The sequence below is a fragment of the Poecilia mexicana genome, unplaced genomic scaffold (genome assembly GCF_051168715.1).
Source record: "Poecilia mexicana isolate PSO_F unplaced genomic scaffold, ASM5116871v1 scaffold_13, whole genome shotgun sequence".
In the NCBI taxonomy this organism is placed as follows: Eukaryota; Metazoa; Chordata; class Actinopteri; order Cyprinodontiformes; family Poeciliidae; genus Poecilia; species Poecilia mexicana.
Genome location: NW_028263382.1, coordinates 31,206,876 through 31,233,462, shown reverse-complemented (window position 1 = coordinate 31,233,462; position 26,587 = coordinate 31,206,876). Strand labels below are relative to the sequence as shown.

The following is a 26,587-nucleotide window of genomic DNA, read 5'->3' as shown; positions in this document are numbered from 1 at the left end:
GAGAACTTGAGAACAGTTTTTGTGTTTAGATGACTCATCATATAGAAAAATGGAGCAATCTTCTTGACAATGTCTCCAAATGTCTCGCTCGACTCTTAACCGGAAACGTGAGCATGTAGCCACATTTCCGGCTCTTCTGCATTGACTGCCAGTTTCTTACCTATATTATTGTTTTAATTCTTTTATCGTTTCTTTTTTATTCTTTCTTCTTTTTAAAGTTATGAACTGCCTTGGATACGCCATGTCTCCATAATGATGTTCTTCTTTTCCAGAACACTTTGATTAAATAATAAACTGCTCTTACATGTTCCCAGAAGTACACATAAAAGCAGAGGAGACTGGACATTTGCTGTCACTGGTCCTTTCTGTGGAACAACTTACCCTTCAATATTACTGGAACACTTCACATCACTCCCTATAATAATTTTATTCTTCTAATGCATTGTGATCCAGGTATCTTACCTGTTTAATTTATTGTGTTTTATTCTGATGTCTTTTCATCTGTATTTTATTTTCTTATGAATGCCGTACAAAACTTTGGTGCAGTTAATATCTGTTCTTAAAGTGCTTTCTAAGTAAAGCTGGTGTAGATTTAATTATAAATCTACACCAGGGTTTCCCCCAGTGTATTATAAGCCTGGCGGCCCACCATGCTTTACTAGCCCCGCCGCCAGGCAAAGCGTCGCTTGTTTACGATTCTAGGAAAATTAAAAGCAAACAAAACAAAAAAATATATATATATTTTTTGGTTTTTTTAAAAGCCGGGCTGCAAGCGTCTCTTTTGCGCTTAGCATTTCACTAGCAGAGCAGATTTATTCCTAAAGGATAGGTTTGTAATAGAGAGGTTTATAGTTTATGCATTTAAACCCGACAGCGCGTGGACCAATCACACAGCTGATTAGAATAGAAATGTATTTACACCCCTCAGAGCCCATACAAGGGTACAGATTTTATTTAAGATCTTTTTTAAAGTGAAAACCTGATAAATGACTATTATTTATCATTAGCTATCTATAAATAATTCTTTTAGATTTTACATTGTGATTCAAACATTAATACATTCTCCATCTTTAAAAAAAAAAAAGCATAATCTGGAATAATGCTCTGTGGAAATGTAAACTTGTACAATAAAGCCGGGAAGAGATGTTTTAGGTGCTGAATTTAAATTTAAATTTTCCATTTATACATTGATGTTGTCACTGAAATTACATCTCTACACTAAGTAGAGATGTAAATTCAGTGAAATCTTCTCTGATTTCACTGAATTTTAAACCCATCAGTAATTTGTGGAAATCTAATTTGAGTGACGGTTCCTTCTCTGTAATCTGCTCCTCCCACACACCGGTTGTTAATGTTCTGCTGTTGGTCCTTTTGTATGATTCACCCGGTTTGTTTTCTCAAACTGATAATATGTCAATGATCACCTTTCCTCTGCAGCGCGGGGTCCTCGACGGGTAGCCAATCAGATTCCAGATGAAATCCTCCAAGACCCTGAGCTACAGGAAGCCATCAAGGTCCTGCCGTCAAATTACAACTTTGAGATCCACAAGACCGTTTGGAGAGTGAGACAAGCAAAAGCGAAGAGAGGTGATGCTTTTAATCTTCCTTTAGACAATTTGTTCATTTTAATTTCTATATTTGCACTTTCGACTCACCCAGTCTTAATATTTGCTTTCGAGATGAAAGTGTAGCAGATGTTAAATAGTAATATAGCAGGTTCAGATGATCCTTTACAGCATAGCAAAAATATATTTTGGTGGTCTTACCTTCTGAAAAATATGTTTACACTTATGTGTCTCCATGTGCTTTACTTTGAAGAAGTTTGATTCTAATGCTGAAAATTGCCTAATTTCACCAATGCTTTAACAAAATGAATCTATAAGTTGAGCTTCTTTGAACAATGATGTTTTAAAAGTGAACACATTTTAGCTTATTTTTATTTTAATAATTTAAAGCACCAAAACAAGTTTGGGATTTTTTTGATGTTGAGGATGGTGATTTGACAAGAAAAGTGTGTTAAAAAGCAGTTCTGTATTTTAGGAAGACTACATGGCACTCATCTAATGAGATACATTTCATTTTTGTTATTTCAACCAATCAGTGAAGTTTAACTGCATAGCACATTACAACAACATGGTGGTTCAAAGAGTTCTGCATTGTGAAAACCATAAATTATATATTATATAGTTAACAGTTGTGAAAACTAATAACAGATATTACATTTTGGCAAGTAGCATCATTACATCAAATGTATTGGTCAATATTCCAGTTGCTAAGTATGCAGGTTTGTAAGCTTGATTTAAAGAACTTGGTGTTTCAGCAGTTTTGCATTTTTATGAGACTTACTGAAATATAACTTGGTGCAAAAGACTTTAGAAACAAAATGAGCATCAAGGAAACTTCAGATTATTTGTTTTTTTTTGTCTGTTTTGTACTTTTCTCAGAAATGTTACATAAGTGTATTACTTAGAAAAGACAAAACTATTAGAAATTCCCCTATTTTCTGCTAAAATGTTGAGTTGCACTGAAGATTTCACCAGTAACTCATGATTATTTCATAAATATAACTAGATTTGTGTTACTGCTCAGAGGGAGGGGACTTTAAGATTCCATTGCATTTGCCATTTGATGCAGAAAGCCAGTTTAAGGTAAAAATGCTTGAAGCCATATATGAGTGTGTTTTGACTTAACTGACTTTGATAGCTGCTACTGCACAATTTCCCACCTGCAACATGTCCTTTTTTGAAAAAGGTTACCTTTGCCTGCACTGACAGTAAGATGAGAATTTCTGGAAACAGCGACAGGACGAATCCACCAAACCACCAAAACAAATAGGAAATGTAGTATCTCTGAGCAATATGCCCCCCCCAAAAAAGATATATACCAGAAGGAACAATAGCAGACATAGAGCACAGCTACAAGTACCTGGGAATACCACAAGCAAATGGCAACCTCGATGAGGTCACAAGGAAAGGAGCCATGAGGTCACAAGGAAAGGAGCCACAGCCAAATACCTCCAACGAATAAGGCAAGTCCTTAGAAGCCAGCTCAATGGCAAGAACAAGATCCGTGCAATAAACAGCTATGCCTTACCAGTAATCAGATACCCTGCCGGAATAATTAGCTGGCCAATGGAAGAGATGAAGGCCATGGATGTTAAGACTCGGAAACTACTAACCATGCATGGAGGGTTCCACCCCAAATCCAGCACCCTGAGACTGTACACAAGCCGTAAGGAAGGAGGCAGAGGACTAGTGAGTGTGAGAGCCACTGTCCAGGATGAAACATCCAAGATCCATAAATACATCAAGGACAAAGCCTCAACGGACGATGTGCTCAGCGAATGTCTCAGGCAATGGGGAACAGAAGACGAGGTGCTAGAGGAACCATCATGGGAAGACAAGCCCCTACATGGGATGTACCACCGACAAATAACTGCAGTGGCTGATATCAGGAAATCCTACCAATGGCTGGAGAAAGCTGGACTCAAGGAAAGCACAGAGGCCCTCATCCTGGCTGCACAGGAACAGGCCCTAAACACCAGAGCAATGGGCTCTTTGCACCTCAGCTTCCGCATTCGGGGTAAAGCGGCTCGATTGTTTCCGATCCAATACAAATATCATTTACATTAGGTGCTTGCAGGGCTTGGCCAAGGTTTGTACATCGATCCGAAGCCCCAACAAGTCAGCTGGAGAAAGGTTTTAGATGTACGCCTCGTTATACATTCACTGACACGAAGGTGAGTTTTACTTAAACTTTGTGGCTAACATTAACGTTAGCTTATGCTAGTAGGCAATATTCTCGGACATTGTTCTTGTAAAATGTGCTATTTAAGTATCTAAACATTCTAACGGACAATGTATTTATCTTATTTTCAAGTATATTATGTGTGTTTATTGTCGTTAGTGTCACAGACTAACGGTTCGGGCTTTTTACTTCCGAAGCCTGACGAAGCACAACAAGCCTCATAGCTTAACAGTAGCGCAGCTCTAGTGTCAGAGATCTGGTTCAGCTGTTCAGGTTCAAAGTTGCTGCTTTTAGAAAAATATGACTGTGTTGCTTCATGTCTCCGTGTTATTTCGTTTTATTACCTTTGCATGTTTCTTGTGAAGAGCTCAGATAGGACGGTGTTTACAGCGGTATGTACAGGCGGATCAGTTGCTCGGCTGTCTGGCTCTGGTCTGCTCTCTGGTTCCCATAAACTCTTTCAGGCTGAATATAGAAGTGATTCCATGGAAATAACTCAGGGAGGCTCCTTTATTTACCATCTGTATCCCCGGTAGTTTTAGGCTGATCCGGAGTGAAGTGAAAGCTGCAAACTTTGCTGTGCGGCGTTAGCTGGTAGCGACAGATATTTACAAACCATCTTCTTAATTCAGGATCGCTTGGAAATTAACGAAACCTAAAAGCCCATTATATTAGGGAGACAACAATGTTAATAGTATTGTTTTTTTTGCATCTGAAATACAACTTAGTCTTTTCTACCAGTCATGGTAACTCAAAGCGGAAAAAAGTGAGCCGCATTAGCTCCTGGAGATGTGACGTCAACGCCTTAGGTGCAAAGAGCCCATAGACGCTCAGATCTACCACACCAGACAAGACCCAAGGTGTAGGTTGTGCAAGGAGGCCCCTGAGACAGTCCAGCACATAACGGCAGGGTGCAAGATGCTGGCAGGGAAAGCGTACATGGAACGACATAACCAAGTGGCGGGCATAGTGTACAGGGACATCTGTGCAGAATATGGACTGGAAGCCCCGAGGTCAAAGTGGGGAACACCCCCAAAGGTGGTGGAGAATGACCGAGCTAAGATCATGTGGGACTTCCAGATCCAGACAGACAAGATGGTAACGGTAATGGCGAACCAACCGGACATTGTGGTGGTGGATAAAGAACAGAGGAAAGCCATTGTGGTGGATGTAGCAATACCAAGTGACTACAACATCAGGAAAAAGGAGCACGAGAAACTGCAGAAATACCAGGGCCTCAGAGAGGAACTGGAGAAGCCCTGGAAGGTGAAGACCACAGTGGTGCCTCTGGTCATCGGGGCCCTCAGGGCAGTCACCCCCAAACTGGAGCAGTGGCTCAAACAGATCCCAGGAACAACATCAGACATCTCAGTCCAGAAATGTGCAGTTCTAGGCACAGCCAAGATATATGTGTTATACCAACAAAAAGGCACATTGAGGGTGGCTTCTTTTGAAAATGGTTTAAGCTCCGTATTGCTGTAATTTTACAGAAAGGTTTTTTTTTTTTTTTTTCTTGCGCTCTGCTCCCTCTTCTGGGTCACTAAACTGAAGCAAAATGCTTTTCACATGCACTTCATGTCCTGTGTGCTTTGGTGTCAGTTAACACTGAATTTGTAAATGGAACATGTTGGCCTTTTTTGATCTTTAGAGTGATGGTTCTCCCATAGGAATTGTGCTGGTGTGTTATTGACAGTTTTGGAGAACTGCACTCACTCTGAAGCTGTGAGTCCCCCAACTCAGATTTTCTTTTCTCCTCACTGTCCATAGAGGAAAGTTTCTAAGCACACCACCTATGAATGCAGTCTCCTCTTGAATAGGTGTGGAAAATAGAGTATGGAGGAAATAAAATTGAATTGCCAAACTGAATTCTAACATTTATTTAAGAAAATGTAATTTCTAAAAAAATAAATAAATAAAATTCATCAAACATGTTTTGATATGATAGTAGATATAGTTTGGTTAGAAATCCTACTTTTTTTCTGTTCTCCATCTTACTTTGCCTAGTTCACTGTATCATGTTGGTTGAAAAGTCTGGATATTCCAGTAAATGAATGTGCCTAAAAGATAAAATGGAAATAGTCTGAAAAAGTATAGAATTTTGAAACAGATCATGCTTATGAATGCTCATGTAAACATTTGTTTTCACTCTGTTTTCTGTATCTCACTATCACCCATATGTAAAAGGCCAGGGTTATGTTTTTGTCAACTTGTAGTTTTTCAGGTTTTACTCCAGCATTTCTCAATCCCATAAAGGCTAAATTCTGTTGCTAATAATTGTATTTCAGTCGCTGAGTTTATATTTTTCACTTTCCATTACTGTCAACTTTGTAACACATCATAAAATTGACATTTCTCAAGTCTAATTCCTTCATTTCCCACAACCTGGATTGAAACCAGGAAGTTTGATGAGCCTGTTTGGCTCAGAGCCCTGTTGCTTCTCCACTAGGGGCCACCGCACACCTGTTGCGACTAGTTGTGGCGACTCTGAACAATATCAGCTGGGTGTTGTTTGGTTGAGCAGTTTACTGTACAGGATCGTAAAAATCTACCCAAAACACCTGGGTGGACCTAGCTCCACCTTCAAGGACAGAGCTCCTCCTAGGAGCTGCAGTTTCCAAACTTTCACCTCACAGAGTGCCCCTCTCCTGCAACTTCCCTGCTTGGCTCCTTCAGACTAGCCAGCAGCAATTAGCAAACCGCTTGGTGGAAATACACATCAGCTGAGCTCAATATGCGAGCTACTTCTCAGTAAAACGCTGGAAAAAATGTTGTTAAAGGGTTAATAGAGGAGACATGTTTTGATGACTTCCTGAAGGCGGAGTTTCAGAAAGAGCAGGAGTTTTTAAAGAGACAGAGGCCCTATTTCAAAGCGTTAAATTACAAAGTCAAAATGTTTTTAAGTCATGTATGATATACATTTACTGACAGAGGTTACATGATTGTTCTATAAAATATCACTATCTGTGAAGACATAATACTGCCGCTGTATTATTCTCGATGTTTTCCTTTTTATTATTTCTCTCTTCAGGCCACAGTCATACCTCGACCGTAGATGCCATTGGGGAATCTTTTATGTTGCACTGTTTACGTAGGCCAGTGGTTCTTAACCTGGGTTCGATGAGTCGGTCTCGGGTTTGGCGGAGCCTCTGCCGCGGAGGTAAAGTCACACTTGTGTAAAGTTGTGATGACGCCCCGCTTTGCCATCACTTGCTGCAAAGGATAATGTTACATTGCTTAGCCAATCAGTGCTGCGGAGGAGCACTGATTGAAGGAGTTCCACTCTCAGCATGGATTTGAACTTGTGTCTTTAATTACTTCAGCAAAACTCACAGTTTTTACCAAATAATGTAGCTTTCGGTGTACTTCTAAATCTGCTCCTTAGTCGCATCTTTTCGGGTTGCTACTGCCTCTAGTGCCGTGGGGGTGGTAACACAACTAATATAATTACATTACTAAATCAGAATACCGCAAAGTCTTTATTATTTATTATTAATTTTTCATTCTCTTAAGAATGTAGAGCTAATTAAATGATCTAAACAAGACCTTAAAGTGGTTCCAGTTTCTCTCAATGGCCAACCTGTTGAAACTGTGGCAAATTTTAAATACCTTGGGTCGTTCCTGGACAGTCAGCTCAACTTTGCTAAAAACACTGATTATATTTTGGAGAACTGTTCTCGGAGACTCTACCTTTTAAGAAGACTTGGTGATCTTGGGGTGACCCAACTAGACTCTAGTTGGGTCACCCAACTAACTACACTCTGGTGGGTTTGGTACCTCAAAAATGGTTAAGAACCACTGACGTAGGCTTTGTGTCAAATTACCATCACCATCAATGCATTAATTCAAGGTTTCCTTGCAAGGCGTTGCATTGTAATTACAACGTCAATGTCATAAACGTTCATCTGGCCTGTCACTGGTTACATTCGTAGTCAATTTGAAGAAAAAAAACAAAAACAATGTCGGTACAAGCTTGAAGTAAGTCCTACTGCCGCTTTCATTGTGAGTGTTCTTTTTAAATCACTCTTTTTATTGAAGTTTTTTTCTTTCATACGTACAGGTAAGAGCCTGTGGATACAAAGGAATGAGAATTATGAATGTTTTTGAGAAAGATTGTCTTGGGAGACAAATGAGTAGACAGTTTGACTGCTGTAATATTTTGAGTGTTTGTTGTAGACCACAGACGAAGCTTTTAAGACATAAATGTCAAACCAACTGTGAGGCGTCCTGATGGAAATGCTATTGTTTCAGGTTACTGCAGCAACGGCAAAGCTTCAGTTTCTAAACTCCTTTCACAGTCTGCATAACGTTGGGACTTTCAACGTCATCAGTACTGAAACTTATACTGCAATTTTTTTACTTGCTCAGGTTATCTTAGTCTGACATTAACAAGTTTAAACATTTATCTGACAAAACCGGAAATATGAACTGTGTTCCTTGAAAACACGTAACAACGGACTTTATTTTTTAAAATTATAGACTTTTAGTTTTGTTATAAATTAATTTAATAACATTTCCATTTACTTTTTTTTTTGCCTTTTTTGGCATTTACTTGAGAAGTTTAAGATTTAAACTTTGTCAGTGCTGTTGATTTTTGACATTTAAAAATTCATTACATTCACTCACCTGATATTGGATTTGCTAAGGGATAAAATCTTCCTATGTCTTTACTCGCCTCCTTCTGGTTATAAACTTCTGTGTGAAAACTTGGTAATCTCCTGGCTTTGACATCTCAGCCTGTTGTCTGCTGATAAATATATATATATATTTTTCCATTTCTTATCGTAGTTTACCTCTTGTTTTTGATTACCATAATCCGACATGTAACTTCCTACTCTCAACTGCTGTCGGAGCTATAACAACAGGTATGCCAACTCAACCTGTTGACCATCTCCTGATAATTCCTGTTGAAACTAAAACTTTGACCAAAGTGGTTCAACTGCCACATCTATTTAAGAAGAAAACTTTCTTACTTGTGTCTTCATGCTCTGAGTATAAATCCTTTCACACATCTGGTCAATAACGGCTATAAATACAGCCAGTGTTTTTGTTGAGGTAAGTCTTCGATGTTTGGTCTGTTGGGGCAGAAATGTCTCTCAAGTCGAAAGCATTTATAAAGCTTAGGTCTAAGCTTCAAGCTTGCACTCTCACTTCTAGCATCTGACTCACCCTTTCACAGGAACCAACAGACGGAGAAAGCTCTTTATTTTCCGTCCGCTATGGCAGCGGTGCACTCTGGAATCCTTCTCCGCTAATAAACTTGCCCTTTTCCATGTAATGACCCGTCTTCTTGCCTGCATGAGCGCCGGGTGATTCCTTAACCTTTCATCAGTAAGAAGCACTCCCGCTCCACCCCTCTTACTGCTCCGTCTATCACTCCATCCCGTGTACATCCCACCTCAGCCTGCTTGGCCCGTTGTCTGCTCCATCTTTTATTACTTCACTGAAGTACTGAAATAGTTTCAGGCCAAGTCATGTAAAAAAGACCCCTTTGTGTACTGAATTCTGTGACTTCAAACTAAACGGGTTCACAGACACGTTGATGGATTTCTGGTAAAAAGATGTGACAAAGTTTACTGGCAGAAAATGTCATTGTTGATTGAAATAAAGATTTTGGTGCAAAGTTGCGCACACGGCTGGGTTGAAATCGATGGCAGACACCTCCCATGAAAACCTGCATTCTGGGTGTGTTTTTCAGAATAAACTCAATCAATAAATGGAGCTCTATCTCAGTAAATTTGAAAGTCATCAAAGATTTTCAGTTATGCAGTTCAAAAAAAGTGAAACTCATATATACAGTGGGTAAAATGGGTAATGAACACATCACCAACTTTAAAATAAATGTATTTATACAAATGCAAATGACATAAAAGTTTCACTAGATGTTGGCAAAAACCTATCCAATCCACGTATGCAAAGAAAACAAGCAATACATGTACTTAAAAAGTGTCATATAGATTCATCCTTTAAACTACAGATGTTCTATTGGCCCGTTCTCTGAACTCTTTGGTTCTTGGGCTGCAGTTTGGCACATCCCTTGTGATAAGCCACTTCTGAAGCAGAGACAACATCAGAAGCCTCTTACCTGGGCTAAGGGGAAAAAAAAGAAGACTGAACTGTTGCTCAGTGGTCCAAAGTAATCTTTATGGATCAAAGCAAAAATTTGCATTTCATTTGTTAAATCAAAGTCAAAGAGTCTGGAGGAAGATTGGAGAGCCTCAGAATTCAAGTTCTTTGAGGTCCAGTGTGAAGTTTCAACAATTAAAGCTCTCATATACTTCATAGGAAGCCAAACAGTCGCCGCAGAGTCACGTGGTTTTAGGACATTTGATTTGCGCACACCTTTCATAGAACACCACAGACCAGCTGTGGGACACCCCTCCTCATCTAGTATACGTCATGCCACTGCTGTCGGGAGATCCTCCTTACCTCAATGCATCCTCTTTTACAAAACGGTCACGGAACCAGCACCACACTTTCCTTCAGACTTCCTCCTCTGTGAACAACGATGTTACAGTTTTCATCCAGGAGTTAACTATTTGCCAGTCTTATTATTATTATAGTACAAGAGAAGGATCGAGCAAATGTGGATTATTCTTCACTGCGTCAGAGAAAAATTTCGTGAAAAAGTATTCATCTTCTACAAATCCAAAAACCAGATAGTGGAAGCGGACTAGTTGAGGAGAAATATCAACACTGCTGTCTTAGCTCATTTACGCATAAAACATGGCAACAAACTTCTGACCACTCAAACAACACTTCGAAATAGTTCAACCTGGGTCTGGTGTAGAGTTCGGCAGACCATTGCCTCCCTACGGAGAAAATGGCACAATTTTCATCACACGTTGTCGAGAATGAGAACAGATTTTGGCACTTCAGATGAAGTATGTCAGAACCTTTAGTGATGATTTGGGGAGTCCTGTCATCTGTTGGTGGTGGTCCACTGTTTTTTAGACATGTCCAAGGTCAGCACAACAGTCTAAATACCTTACCCTTCTCTGTACTGATGAGCTTACTAGAAACACTGTTCTTATGTCCAGTGGGATCTGGGATCTGCCCACACTGCCAGAAGTACAAATACTTTGCTTTACGACCATGGTGTTACCGTGAAGCATCCTGCCCTGACCCAAACGCCACAGACAATCTTAAGTGTCGTCAAGAGGAAGATGAGGGACAACACACCCAACGGTCCATACAAGCTATATGCTGCTCTTACAGCAACCTGGGCGTTCTTAACATCTCAGCAGTGCTAGAGATCCCCTCCATGCCACATACGGTGATCCTTTGCAAGAGCACCCCTCATCAAGTATTGAGTGCTTGTAATCGATGGCTATGTTGTTTTCTCAATAAAATAAATTTGACTTTTCACCAACTGTAAGCCATTATCATCAAAACTATCAAACATAAATGCTTACAATATGCCACTGTACAAATATATCCAACGAGTTCCACATTTTGAAATGAATTTATGAAATGAATTAACACCTTGATGCCATTTTGTTGACATCCACTTCCCATAAAATGAAGACATGACCTGCTAATTAAAGTGATCTCCACAGCTGCAAAATTTAAAATGATTATTTTGAAAAGCTAGAAAACGATACAACTATACAAGTAAAAAAGAATCAACCCTATTTGATTGAAAATTGTCAAATTTATGTTTTGTTTTCATGATGTAGGACATTTTTGAAAGCAATAAGAAGCGGAGGAAATTATCATTCAAAGCTCCCACAGCTGGTGAAATAATCTACCCTTTTTATTATTTTGTCAAGTTGAAAAAATATCTGAAAAGCAGATCCCTTTTTGTTTTTAGCAAATATTCACAAGCTGCATTACATTCATTAGCACCGCATTCCTTCTCCTGACTTTGTGTCACATTCACCTTCTTGTTGTCATCCCCATAATCCACATCTGACATTTCGCCTTTTCTTCCTCTCAGGATTACAAATGGCTCCATCAGTGTGTTTGCAGTCACTGAGAACAAGATGTTGTCATGTTTAATTAATGGAGAAAGAAAATGATTAATATCAGTAAATGTAGCTAAATTGTTCTTGGATTCATTTTCGATATGCTATTCTTTTATGGAAAAAATATTAAATGCATCTGTCAAGACGTTTGCACTGTTGTAACGATGGACATCTTTAAATAAAAGACCTTCATCTTTTATTTAAAGATGACGGTCTAACTTGTGAATGTATTTAGAGGCAAAATACTGTTAGTATTTTGAATAGAGCCTAAACGTTTTTCTTTTATTTTTATTTCCTAATTACATCCAGCTGCTATCATTTTAAAAGTGTTGTTTTTTTTAACATCAGTTAATCCTGAATGAAGTGAGGAATATCAACGTAATGCTATCTAAACCCTGAATGGCTGCATTCAAAGAAAATCAAAAACAGAAGTGTTTGATCCTTTGTCATTCCCTTTATCAGCTCATAAATGCAATCGCACTGATCCCAGGTCAGAGCCCTTCAAGAGAAATTAGCTGGTTTTCATCACTGATTGATTTAACAGGACTTTTAATGTGATGTTAACATTGAGTTAGAAAGTTAATGAATTTTTCTTAAACCAAGCTAAGTGATCTGCATTACTTACTGTAAAATATTAGTTTGAGCACATTATAACAATCACATATCACTTTTTTATTTTTGCTGTACTTTTTGCACAGAGTCTGATTCTTAATTTTTGATATCTAAAAATGGAATTTTGACCTAATTTCATTGGAGAGGCCTTAATTTGTAATTATACATGTGTGACCCATAAAATTACACATCCGGTTACGTCATTTGAAATATTTTGAAATGAATTTTGACTCGTCAAAATGTAACTGAAGACATCTAAAATAACCTTTTAGTATAGACAAAATGTGGATCCACTTTTAGATATGTAGAATGTAATTACGGCTAGTCAGGATGAACTGATTTTATGTTAATTTCTTGCCATACACTGGCTGCACTTTGTATGGACATATTTCTGTTCATTTAGTGTTTCACAAATTTTATTCTTTTTATCTTTTTTTTTGGTTCTGCAACCTAACAGATCCCCATTTTGTTATCTTTTATAAATATGTCTTAAGTTTTAATATTGTGAGAAAACCACGGTGATCTGTTTATTCAGTCAGTATCTGACACGGCTCACACAAATAGTTAAAATATGTGCTTTTTTAAAAATTCAGCATAATTAAAAATTTAGTGCATCATGTTGTGGAAAGATGGTCGACCCTCTTGATACGAGAAACTCAGTTTTGTAACAAAGTGGCTGCTTGCTAATTAATTAATTGATCAATAAGATCTGTCCATTCACTAATCGATAACTTGCATCTCTAATAAATTACATTAGTTAATCTGATTGAGTGATGAAATACAACTGTAGGTTTCCGAAAAGAAAAAGAACTAATGCTGTAAGTGCTCAGTTTGCACAGGTTATCATCAACTAGATGTTTTCAGATGAACCGGCTGCCTTTTCCTCATTTCTCCTTAAGAAGTTTCCTTTGCCAAAGCTCCCACATGTTTTCCAGCGAATGTAGTTCAGATCCCTTGTGTGCACCGAGCCGACTCACTTCTTATTACTGAGGTTTTGATAGAAAACATGTGAAATATCTTTATCCAGTTCGTTTTTTTTTTCTTTAATATACTTTTATTTATTTATTTTTTTTGAGGAGAATTTTTCATTCAAAGCCAGTTTGTGTGTTTACATTAGTAGGAGTCATTTGTCTTTGAAGGAATATGCATAAAGGAAAAGGCTCCCTGATTGCAGGCAGGGTGCAGCAGAGATGATAGGCAAACTGTGCTTCCAGGCACTTCTGCTTGTGTTTATTAAAATGGGGAAAAAAAACAAAAAAAAACTAAAGCATGCCTGTCTCCGAATCTGAGAAGAGACACAAACTGCTTAGCAAGGCCCTAAAATTAGATTTTTCTTTTGGGTTTCTCGGCTCATATGTCAGTAAATCAACTGACCTCTTATTGTTGGGATCAGAGGGCCAAGTGAAAGTTAATTGGTTGCCTGACTTTAAGGGCAGAATGACTCAGTGCTACGCATGACGCTAGTGGCGAGTTGTGAGCCGAAGTGATGGAAGCTGCTGTAATCGTTTTGGACTCTCCAGCAGCCTGTCACCCGCTAAAACCCGACCAGCAGCAGCAGAATTAATATTTCTTTGAAATGTCACCGTTTGCTATCAGCGTTGTGAACCAGCACAGCGGTGCCTTTCACACGGTTTGCAATAGCACGTACCCCATTGCTGGAACACGAGTACGTAACCTCCGTTTGTCGTCTTCTTTTTCGTTTCAGTTGCTTTGCAGCTTCCGGAGGGCCTGCAGATGTTTGCTTGTGCTATCGCCGACATCATAGAGAGGTAAGCTGGAGGAACAAAACAGGTGTTTTATTTATTTATTTTTGATTATTGTTATTTGGGAGTGTGTGAACGAGCTGCAGGTGTAGAAGTCAAACCAGCAGCATGTAACCCCAAACTCGCCGTGGCCACTTTTTACTCATTAGCAGACTGAGAGCATCGTCGTAACGCCGCGGCTTTGACTCAATCACCAGTTCAGCAGAAAATGAGATGTGATTAAGCTGTGTTTTTTTGGGGGGGGTTTTGGACTGAGAAGATACCGGAGCTCCCGTTGCTCTCAGTTGGAGTGGAGGGAAGAGTTATCATTCTTGTTAATTACATCCACATTGGCCCTAATACATCAAACAGACTTCATTTTATTTTCTTTAATTTTTTTTTCTTCTACAGGAAAGAGTATTTCACATTAAACATATTGTAGATTCTACAAGTATTAGTTTTTTATATTTTGATATTTTGTTGGAATTGCATATGATTGGCAAACGCAACGTAAGGCTGCAACTGTTTTACTAATCAATTATTACGTTGGTTATTCTAATAATTAATTGATTAATTTGACAATTGATCAGTTAATCAGATAAAACAATTTGCCACATTCTGCAAAACTTTTCACTATGGCCTTTTTTATACAATACTGTAAATACATAGAATATACAAATAAACAGATAATTGAATTCCTTATTCAAATAAAAAAAACATTTTGTTGTCAAAAACACAACGGTAAAATATTCCTTTGTTCAGCAAAGGACTCATCTGCATCTAAAAAAATACTTGTAACATCAACATGTGAAAAGCTCAGCTTTTTGACTTAGCATTAATGCAGTCATGATGCTGATCTGTTGGTTACTTTTTGGATTGACTGATTAATAATTGGACATCAAATTGTGCTTATTTGGGAACATTTTTTTTAATTTTTTATACAGTATTTGAACTAGGTGAAGTTAGAAGTATGCCACTTAAGGAGTTCTGGGTAGAACATATTTACAGAAAAATAAGTTTTTTTTTAGTTTTTTTTAAAATCTTAATTGCAAAATGTATATACAATAGAATAGGTCAATACAGCCAATGCTGGAATGGAATGGTTTGGATCAAAGCATGTTTATATGTTAAAGCGGTCCAGTCCATACCTAAAATCTAATTTAGAAAAATGTCAAGAGTTGAAAACATTGATTTCCACAGACTGGGAGTGACTGGGAAAACTTTCTGTTACCACTTGTGGAAACTGGTGATCCACGTTTTGGTGTTTCTGTTTTGTAAAACATTTTGAAAACCATATCTCATTTTCCTTCCACTCCACAATTATGTGTTCATCTGTCATATAAAATCCCAATAAAACACGCTGAAGTTTCCAGTTGTAATGTGACAGAAATGCAGGGAAATGGGACACGGATGCTTTTGCTCCATGTTGTAATGGTCCACCGTATCCCAACTCTGGTTCTGGCTGCTCTCCAGTAAATTAGATTTTGTTTTGTAGTGCTTGTAAAAAAAGACACATTTCAAAACACATTTGAGCAAGTGGGCCATAATGTCCTTAAAACATCTTTTTTCTCTCTCTCTGTTTTGCTCTCCCCCTGCTGCTGTTCCTGCGGTCTCATTTTGCTCTCAGCTTGCCCTTGTTTCCCCAGGAGCGGTGCCTGTCATGTGTTCTCTTAAAGAAAATGGGTGCTATCATTAAACACTTAGCGTGGATTCCTTTCTGTGTTTCGTCAATTGAAACCTGATTACAAAATGGACAAGATGAACGATAGAGTGCTGGGAGCTCCTATAAACTTTTCAGGGCGAATGGGGTATTTGATTTCATGCAGGAAGCTTAGATCACATCAGTTTTAGTGTGTTAAGTTTGTTCTTGATTACACATGCTTTATATTACGATGCCTTGCTGCACTTATTTAAAATATAAATAGTAAGGCTGTGCACTCGCTAAGTGTTGAGCCTTGTCTTTCTGTCGCTACATTTTTATACATCATCTCTTCTTACACCGTAATGCTGTTTATCTTTACTGCTCCTCTGTGAGGCATTTGCTGTTTCTCTATCTCCTGTTCGACTTACAGTCAGTTCTGCTTCTTTAACACAAATACGATAGAGTGCAGTTTTGATGATAGGCTCTGGACTTATCATCCCTGCTGCTATCAGACTGAGAGCTGCCAATATGTACCGCAGCGCACTCAGACCGCACATCTGTGCAGTCCACACTGATGCTACGTGTTCGGACGTCCATCACCGAACGCTGCTAAATCGGCCTCATCTCCTCTAATGAGAGCAATTAGCGGACACTAATTGCTTTTCTGACTTCCTTTATAGCTCGTCTTTTATCATTTGTCTCTTGATGTTTTTCACCTTCTCGTCGCCATCTGCATGATTTTTCCTCCACACTGCAAAGCAGAAAATATCTTTCTCTTTTAGATAGTTTTCATTAGGATCTGCTGGACTACTCATGCTTTTTTTTTAAATTTCTTAATAAAGATCAGAGCAGACACAAAGTAAACACGTTTCTAATGTTTAAAAGTTAACTTAAGTTATTATAATTTAAGGTTGTTTTTATTGTTAAGAAAACCGATGGTTCAAATTGGAGGTGTACTGATCAGATACTAATATCTGTATTGGTCCCGATATAAAAAAAAAATCTAGATTAGTAGTCATTGACAATGTGGCTGATCTATAAAGGCAGATCTGTCCAGTCTAATTCTATGGTTTGTTCTCTGGGTGACTTCATTCTTTATTTCATTTTATTTCACATTATATCATCTCTTTCCTGGAATAATGTCCCAAGATATTTTTTGTCAAATGGGATTTTGCCCATTTTCCATTTGCCCACCACCCAAGTAAAAAAAATAAAAAAATAAATAAAAATCACCATTTCCTTCTTTCCAAAAGATGTTTTAGGCAAAAAAAAAAAAAAATCACTTTGGGCAAAAAATGATTTGGGCCATTATTTTAGGAAGTTGATGAAATATTAGAATTTCTAATGTTAGTTTCTGAACCATTTAGAAGAATATTTGTTTGATTTTTACATGTTTATCAAAGGTAGTCAACCTATTTTTTTTATTTCAATTTCTTTATTACTTTTTCACATTGGCTGTTCTGCTGCTAATTGCACTGACTAAAGAAATTAATGTTGTTGTCTTTACATGTTAGACCAAGCTTGTGAAGCTACTGGTGTATTTATGTGTGCTGGTGCAAAGATACCGAATAAATTTGTAATTCAGTACATTTATTCAAAATAAATGTTTTAAATCAGTTTAGCACAGATTTTTCTGTATTCGATCATATTGGTTGATACTAAACCTCAGATATCTGCATTGGTATCAGAAGTGAAAAAAGTGGATTGGTGCATCCTCAGTTCAAATCACTCTTTAGAATCCCCAAATTAAGTCATGTTTTGGTTGAATAACCATAAACAACTTATATTAGCTTTACTTTACATTTGAATAAATTCACCCTTACTGTTTTTTTTAAGCTTTTTAGCTGATTTTCACATGGTTTATGGAACTAGAAGTGACTCTAGGCTAGCCTGTGCTAGCTTTTGCCTCCCAGTTGTGTGATCCTTGATCTCTATGTAAAGATAAAGCCCTAACTTTTTAAAGAGGAACCTATACAACCTTGTTTTTCTGCCTACTTTAGCTCATACTATAATCTCTTAGGTTGTGCCCTTAGAGTGAGGATAGCTTTGATAACAATCTCGGCATGGCACATGAAATTTGTCAGATCCTTTTGGTGGATTAACCCATAGGTGAAAGTGTTCTGCTTCTGGATGTTTAATTTGACACCCTTGCCCTCCCACCTCCACTGATAAAGATTACTTACTGTTCTGCTGTGATGCCATGGAGCTGTAGCTCATCATGTTAAAACTAAAAAAAGATCACAGGACGGAGCATGACGAATATTTAGAAGCATCTAGGCAGCAAAAAAAAAATGTTAGCATGTTGGCAGAACGTAGCGCTGACCTCGTCTCACCCGCAGATGTTTAGTGTTACTAGAAGTCAAAATAACATCATATGTTGGACTGATTTATCATCCCTATTACTAACCCCCTGTTACATGGACGGGGCTGAGATCCATATTGAAATTAGGATAAAAAACTTAAGCTGCACTGATAGTTAGGAGCTTCAGCTGGATGGATTGCTAAGTCTTAATGAGGACAAGCTCTTGTGAATCATGATGTGCTTCGGCCAAAACGTGTAACGTTTTACATATGCATGTTTACAATAAATAATAATGTAACAAATAATGTCTATTGGGTTCTTTTGGCATATTTTTGTTCAGTATTTGAACTAGGAAAAAAATATGCTTAAAAGGATGATCTCTCAAACAGTTGTACTTAAATTCAGTGTAGCACTGTAGGAAAAAAAACCTAAATGGAACAAAAAAAGAGAGGCAAGAGTCACAACTAGCAACAAATGACAGAAATTAAAGAACTCATTGATGCTCATTAGAGCAGTGATCTGTTTGTTCCAATGCTCAGCCTCTTTTATCTGATTCTCTTTGTGCCAATTTATATAATTCAGTCCGCTGCCTGTGGTGACAATGTCATATGGGTTCAAAGATTAGTTTAGAGTCAGCTCTCACACGCGAATGAGAGAGGAAACTTTCTAATCAAAACCAATAATGCCGTGTAGGCTGTTAGTAATGTGTGTGCTGGTAACTGCACCATTATATTTTATTATGTGTGAAAGTTTTCCTGTTGCCTTGTTCTAGGATTGAAAGGTACTTTTATAAGCTGGAAGCAGAATTTACTGAGAATCTCCGACTGCAAAGAAATATAAATGCCCTGACTAATAACTCTCCCTTTCAGATATTCAGTACATGCTAAAGGGCTTTGAAGCCTTTTTTGTTCTCCAAGGCCCTTCTCTAGCAGATGCCATCTCATGATTATTGGGGTGTGATAAGCATCATTAAAGGGCTTTTATTTGACTTTGTTTTCCAGAACAGTACAACAGATTCTACAGTCTAGCACAGCTTAAAATTTTTTGCAGGTTAGGGCTGCACTGTAGGCTGGTAAAAACCAACTCTTTGTTCTGCGCTTTGCTCCGTAGAGGGTCTGGGTTTTCTAAGGGTTCTTAACAAGAGGCTCCACAAACCCAAAAATCTCATAGAAGAGCCTCTTAAAGTAAACCGGATTTTCTCAGTTTTAATGAAATATAGTGTATCTCAAAGCCAATGTGTATATGATGGAGGTTGAGGCGACTTCCATTTCATTATAATAACTCTCCGCACCAAAAATGTCAATAAAGCCAAGGAGGATTTCTGAAAGGAGGATAGGGTGGACTGTGGAGGTGCAACTCCAAACAAAGCAATCAAGGGGTCTAGCTCCAGTTTCTTGTAAAAAATGTCTGACAGAATAGCAAAAACTTTGGACCAATAATTAAAAAGCTGAGGGCAGAGCCAGATAGTGTGGATCAAATTAGCTGGAGAATGCTATCATCTATCACAGGCAGGAGAAACGTTGGTATAAAACTTAGCCAGATGTGTTTTAGTATATTAAATGCGATACACAAGTTTGCATTGAATTAGATTATGTCTGGCACAAATAGAGGACTTCTGCACTAATGACAGGATTTGAGTCCAAAGATCCTCTGAAATGGCCTGTCCAAGGTCTTCCTCCCAAAGTGCTCTAAAGGAATTCAAGGTTTGTGGGTGTAGAAGTGTGATTTGATTGTAAATAAAATATATAGCCCCTTTCTATTTGACAGGAGGTTTTAGAAAAATATCTAAGGGTGACTCCCTGGGAAGGTTGGGAAAATTTTAATAGGTAGAGCAGACAAAGCTGCGCACTTGCAAGTATCTAAAAAATTGGTGGCGCGGGATATGAAACTTCTCAGAGATTTGTTGGAACGAGGCAAAAGTATTATCAAGATACATATCATGAAAAGTTGAAACTCCTATTCTCCGCCACGACAGGAAGATACCATCTGAGAGAGATGGTATCTTCTATAGATTTGAAGCTATAGGAGCATAGACAGAAAGAGATTGCAAGCCAAAATGCAGTCTAAATTGCATCCACAGCCTTAAGGATGCATCGATTATTTTATTAGAAGTATAAGGTTTAGTTGAAGACTGTAATGGTGAATGTAGTAAGGCTGCCAAGGACACAGGTTTTACAGAGTTGGCCTTCATAACAAGCCAACCTGGAGAAGAAGGGCTATCTGCATCGAGCCAATATCTAAAAAGTCTAATATTTGAGTCCCAATAATGATATCTAAAATTTGGCAAGGCCATTCTCCCAAGCCTTTTAGGTCTTTGTAAGAATTGAGTGCGTATACGAGGAACCTTCCCATTCCAGAGAAATTTAGCCGTGGTTGAAGTGTTAAGGTGCTTTTTAGATTAAGTATTATGTTATGCCTAGACCAGGCCTAGTAAGCACATGAGGTTTTGTCCAAAACCACAAGATCTTTTAGGACAGAAGTGCTTGATGGAAAATGTTGCTTCTATTAGTGGAGCAGCTAATTATTAGATTTAAAGGGCAATTACTTTTTGCACGCTCTTGTAAGTATGATGAAGGAGCAAAACGATGAAGATAACTTCACTATGACATCACTGTATTGTACACAATACTTGGCAGCAGCAGCTTCCCCAGCATTGGAATACTTGGAACTTATAAAATGTGAGTGAGAAAAACAAAGGAAGATGAATGAGTAATACATTTGTTCAAAATCCATATTTGACGTACAAGCTTGTACAGTCACCAAAAATAATCATCCTTACTTAATCAAATCTTCAGCCTCTTCAGTAAATAAAACCTACAGATGAATAGCAAATCAAAAGTACCAAGGGAGCTTTGTTAAAAATAGCTCTAAAGATATAACAGTGACTGAGCCTACACGTTGATTGAGATGGCCAATAATCCATGGCATTTATTTCATGGCATGAGTCATTGATCTGTGGTTTGGAACAACCACAAAGTTACATGGTGTGTAACATTTAAAGAACCTCTGCCAATTATGAAGACTCAGAACAAAGCTTGAACAGTGTAGAAAAACGCACAAAAATGTATTCACCAAGTTTGTATGAAACTGGAGTAACACTTTATTTGAAGATTTTTGCATAAGACTGACATGACAGTGTCATAAACATGACATAACACCTGTTATAAACATGTTGGAGGAGTCTTTATGAATGCTTATGACTGTTGTCATGAAGCGTCATTCGGTAAATAGTGACACTTTCAAAGCGAAGTTACACTGAAAGTTCCATAAACACTTAATTAAAAGTGTCAACTTAGCATTATTAGGTCAATAATGACCCTTTTAATGCAAAGTTCTATGAAACTGTTGAGAAAAAGTCAATTAAAAGTGTCAACGTTGCATTAAAAATATTATTTACCGAATGAAACTTCATGACAACAATAAAACATTTGTGAAAACTTCATGTTCATAACAGGTGTCATGTTATGTTTACAACACTGTCATATCAGTCTTATGCCCACCCCTTCAAATAAAGTGTTATCAAAAAAATATTTAGGTAATTTTTTTTGCCATATTGTCCGACTCTATTCCCCATGTGACGAGTCTATTGTTGGAGTGACTTTGGCCCTCCATTTCATGTTGGAATCAGCTAATCGCAAGGTCACTGGGGATGTTTAAGTTGACCTGGTAGACCTGTTACCGTGGGAGCCAGATTTAAGCTCCAGGTTGGTAGATAGAAACCAAAACAAGAAAGGTACAATGGACAGAAATTGTTATACTAACAGGAATGATTGACAATGTTCCCTTTAGGTATCCAAGGTAGATTTTTCTAATTAAGATAAGAAGTTCAGCATGGCATCAATATCTCAAATGTAAAACCATTTGTGACACATGTGAGTTAGTCACAATAACAAATTTTGCAGGATGATAAATTATCCCTGTATTTATTGCAATAAATGATGACATTGCTGTGTTGAATCCATTTTCAAGTCATTTATTGATTAAGGCATAATAATGACCTCTCAAACATAAATAAACTTTTGTAGAGAACGCTCCACACTGGAACCGAAAGATGTCTAGAACAGGGGTGGGGAATCCTGTTCCTCGAGGGCCGGTGTCCTGCAACTCTTAGATGTCTCCTGATCCAACACACTTGAATCCAACAGCTGAATCACCTCCTAAGTGCAGTCAGGTTCTCCAGAGTCCTGCTAACGACCTCATTATTTGACTCAGGTGTGTCGAAGTTGAGACACATCCAAAAGTTGCAGGAGACCGGCCCTCGAGGCCTGGAGTTGCCCACCCCTGGTCTAGGATGTCCAAAATTAAACTCATAAACCGATAATGATATATAAAACAGAAATAAAACCACACACAACCAAGACCATAAACAAAATTAATTAAGTCTCTGCAAACCAAATTTCCCTTCAAAAAAATAATAATCAGAATGGAAATTAATGAGTTCACTTTAATGTGTCATGAGATTAATTGCATGTAGTGACAGCCTTACTTAAGAGAATTATATGTTCAATGATTCCGCTGGTTTGGATTCACTATCTGCTGAACTGTCTGGAATTGTTTGGTTGACAGGGTTATTCAGTCAAAAGTGTGATTGAAAGCCGTCCCTCTGAGACCCCCACTGTCACACCATACCTGTTTTCCATCAGTCTTCATCATGCCAAGCCTTGGTGACTGCCAAAATAACCCCCTAAATGGCTCAAATAAAAGCTATGTCAAGTGCTGTGTTGGTAAATCCAGAAACAATATAAGCACACACAACTCCCCACACCCTCAAGACATCTCTACTTCCTAGCTGTCGACATCCATCAGAATAGATTCCCTTTTGCACAGCAGGTTGAATCATTTCAGTGAGAGCAGCAGCAGCCACAGCCCACAGCCTCCCAGGGTAAATGTCAAGTCTAGCATTAGGAAGAAGCCTCGCAGGAGACTCCGACGCATTCTTTCTCTCACGTTGTCTCATTCTCCATGGCTGAGCAAGAGCAACAGGTCTGGCAAATGAGCGAGTGAACGATAGTACACACGTTTTCCCAAATTTGCACTCGGCTCTCGCCTGTGCCGGCTCTTTGGCTAATTGAGATGCTTATTAGTTGGAGTACTCCTGTATGAGCTTCAAGTTCACCCATAGAAGGTTGTATTTTCTAATGATGGTCTCTCCAGACAGCCGTTTTCCTACCGCCCACTTAAAACTTTCCTGAAGAAGCATCTCAACAGGTTCCAGCAAACCTCGGCGAAAACTTGTCAGCAAGGATGTTCCCGTGGTTTGTGACATCTTCTTTAGAGAAAAACAGTGACAGAACTGATGGCATATATTTCAGTGGAACAGTTTATCACTCTCCCCAGTACCATTTTTCATCTGTTTTATTTTTTAAGGGAGAATCTATCTTAAATTCCTTCTTTCATTTAGTAGAAAGTGCGCCTAAGGATGTATTCATACCAGCACAGCAGCCCTGTTTTGAGTGCTTTAACCACTTAAGTGTCACCTTCAAAATGCTTAGATCTAAGTCAATGGCTTAAGAGGTCAGTCCAACTCTGGTTTGTTTGTCTAGAAAGTCCAGTTCGTTTGAATACATATGAGAATGCAAGCGGACCAGAAACCAATCCAAAAGCAGGATGCGAACAATAGTGCAGGGCATTCTGGGTAAACACAGTCAAAATGACAAGAGAGTCTAGCAGTAGAGGGAGAAATAGCTTGTGGTCTTTTACCTAGGAAGAAAGAGAAATTCAAAACCACTAAAATGGTTGCACTCCATTTTTGTTCACATTTTGTAAAGAAGGAAGTTATTCTCATGTCTTCTTCAGAGGTTTTTGAAGAAGCGCCACCACAGGCGATGATGCAAAGAGGTTTTTCAATTGGTTTGATTTGTTTGACTCTGTTCAGTTGCAACTTTGGTCTCCAATTGAGCCGACTCTATCGGACTGTCAGGTGTGACTCCTCTGACATCTTTATTGTGTTCATAGTTAGTTTGAACACAACAAAGACCAAAGGAGGCATTTAAGAATGAAACTTAAGCCCGTCAACATGACCACGGCCCGGGGTTTGTTGCTGTACCAATGATGATGTGACATATGTGCCTTCGCAGTCGATTATTTTCCGTCCGTGGTGTGATAGGTGAAAGTGAATCAGCCACACTAATGTCCATCCTCATCTCCTGGACAAAGACTTATAGGATCACAAAAATATCCACCAGTCTCACCTTTGCGAAACGTAATCACATCACATCATGCCCTGGCAGACCTGAAATTCTGGTAGGTGCTGACACTGTAATATGATATCTTGGAAAATAGCACCTCTGAAATTGTCCCTGCTGTTGTGAAAAGTACAATTGATTCTTTCCACGGATACAGAAAGACAGGGTGGTCACTCTGGTTGTAACTTGCATAAAAGTTAATTCTTGGGTTTGGATTTTTAGTTTGAACTACAATATGAATAATTATCGGTTTGTTAGATACTTAAGCTTTTACATCATGCTGGATTCTCTTTGTTTGCCACATTTCAGCTGTGTGGAAGAAAGATATGCAAAGTTATTCCTTCTGTCCTCATCTGTTCTTCCTCCAACATAATCACTCTGACCCACCATAATAACTCTTCTTTTGGGTGACACAGTGTCTGGCACATCTGCTTGTAATTTCACAGAAAGCAGTGTAATATTAAGCCCAGGCTTCGAAATGAAGTAACGTTTTTTTTTTTCTTCAAGAAACTAACTTTTAATCAGTCGTTCACAAAGTTGGAGGTCGTACCCAACTGTGGGTTATTAAAGCCTATGGGTTTATCTGCACAGAAACAGTTGTTTTCTGGGATGATTTTTCGAAGGTTCCTAGTAAACATGGTATTGTTTCTAGCCTCTAGTTTGTGGTCCCATGACAATGTTACAAAAATACACCAGAAACAGAGAACTGTGTGTGTAAAGTTAGTATAGCCTGGCTCTAAGCACCAGCTTTTATGAAAGTATACCAGAGTTATAAGTTATAATATCAGAAATGCTGACATTATCTGTGATGTTAATTCCACGGCTTGAAGTCCTTAAATGAGCTAGCTAGGTCCTGGAGTGACGTCAGTCTTTTACATCTACATGAATTACTATGTAACTCAATATTTCCCCTCCCACACATGTTGCTATACAGTATCAGTCTGTAGAGAAAACACTATTCATCTCTTGTTGACAAAAAATCCCCAAATTCAAATTTAAATCTGAATGATCTTCAGCGTAATAGTTTATTTCACAAAAGTAAAAATAAAGCACACAAATCAAATTAACCATAAATAAATGTGTTTAGACATTATTATAGCTATAATATTCTTGCCAGCTGAGGTAATGACTCTATGATTTTAAACAATGCTATACTTGTTTGTTTAAAATGTCAATTTTCCTAAACACTTATTATTGTTCCCATTTGGATAACAGGGTTGTAAAGTTGTCTTCAAAGAACATATTCACAGTTGTTGCGGCAATCATAATTTTTCCCTAATATTTATTTAGTTAAATTACTATCTTTTTGTCAAATGTAATTAATTTTTATACTGGATACCTTCTGAAAGTGAAGGTCACATTTCTTTTCGTAATGAGACAGAGGCTGAACATTATGTGAACCACAGTATTATTTTAATCTCTCACTTCAGAGTGGATTAGTTGACATTCTAAGAGCCTTTTCTCAAAGAAAGGCTCTAAGAATGCTGCAATAAATGTTTTCTTTCTCCTTTATAGTTGAAACACTTAGAACTATGTCCAAAATAATCAGAAAAGATGAGCGATTTTCACTGTGTACATAAAAACATAGTTTTGCCATAATAATGAACATCTTCTCATATGTGTTCAAAGCACATCCAGATAAACTTTCACCTTTCACTTTAGGACAGTGACTTATTAATTATACATAGCTCAGTTCAGTAATAGATCTGGGCTGAGAAGGATGTAAAATGGACAATAATTAGCCAAAGCGTCTGTGAAGAGAAATGCAAAAGATAACTGTGATTTTTTTTTTTTTTTTTTTTGTTTTTTTGTCACAGCAATTTAGAAATTATGAAAAGCATCAAGAGTTAGGAAAGGAGTTGAAAAATAAGAATGGAGAGAAAGTCTTGAGGAGCAGAGTGACATGATGAAGGAAACCCTTAAGGATAAATGAGGGAGGCTTTATACGTATGTGACCTCATCAATCGTGGCGAACAAAAAAGGTTCTCAAGCCGGTTATTTTTCACAGTTGACTTTTATGTCAAAAGAGATTTCTATAGGAATGCCAGCTATTGCTCCATTTCATATATTTTTGCTGAGTGAGGGACTGGTAAAATCCCAATTTAACTTATGTCCAGTAGCATTAATCTTTTAGAAGTCTGAACATAAGCTGGGTATACATTTGGACAAGACTGTAAAACACACGTCCTACTGGTACTTTATACTGATTTCAAACAACTAATGCCTTCTCAGATTTCTTGTTTGTCTTTTTTATGTCTATTCAAGCTCCCCTGTTAAAAATACACTACGGTTTATCAAGTACAGTCTTCTAAGACAGACGTTTTAAACTGTAGAAAGACAAATGCTTGTTTTTTTAGGCGGTTAAAGTAATAATGTTGGATGTGTGCAGCTTG

The 26,587-nt window shown here is 38.0% G+C and overlaps 1 protein-coding gene across 1 annotated transcript in view; it reads left to right on the top strand.

Annotated features, from left to right (window-relative positions):
* dph1 (diphthamide biosynthesis 1) overlaps positions 1-26,587 on the top strand; it is an 80,043-nt gene that overhangs the window by 1,624 nt on the left and 51,832 nt on the right. The window contains exons 2-3 of the mRNA XM_014998854.2: positions 1,438-1,587; positions 14,029-14,092. Of these exons, the coding sequence (XP_014854340.1) occupies positions 1,438-1,587; positions 14,029-14,092 (214 nt within the window). The remainder of the gene's footprint in view (positions 1-1,437; positions 1,588-14,028; positions 14,093-26,587) is intronic.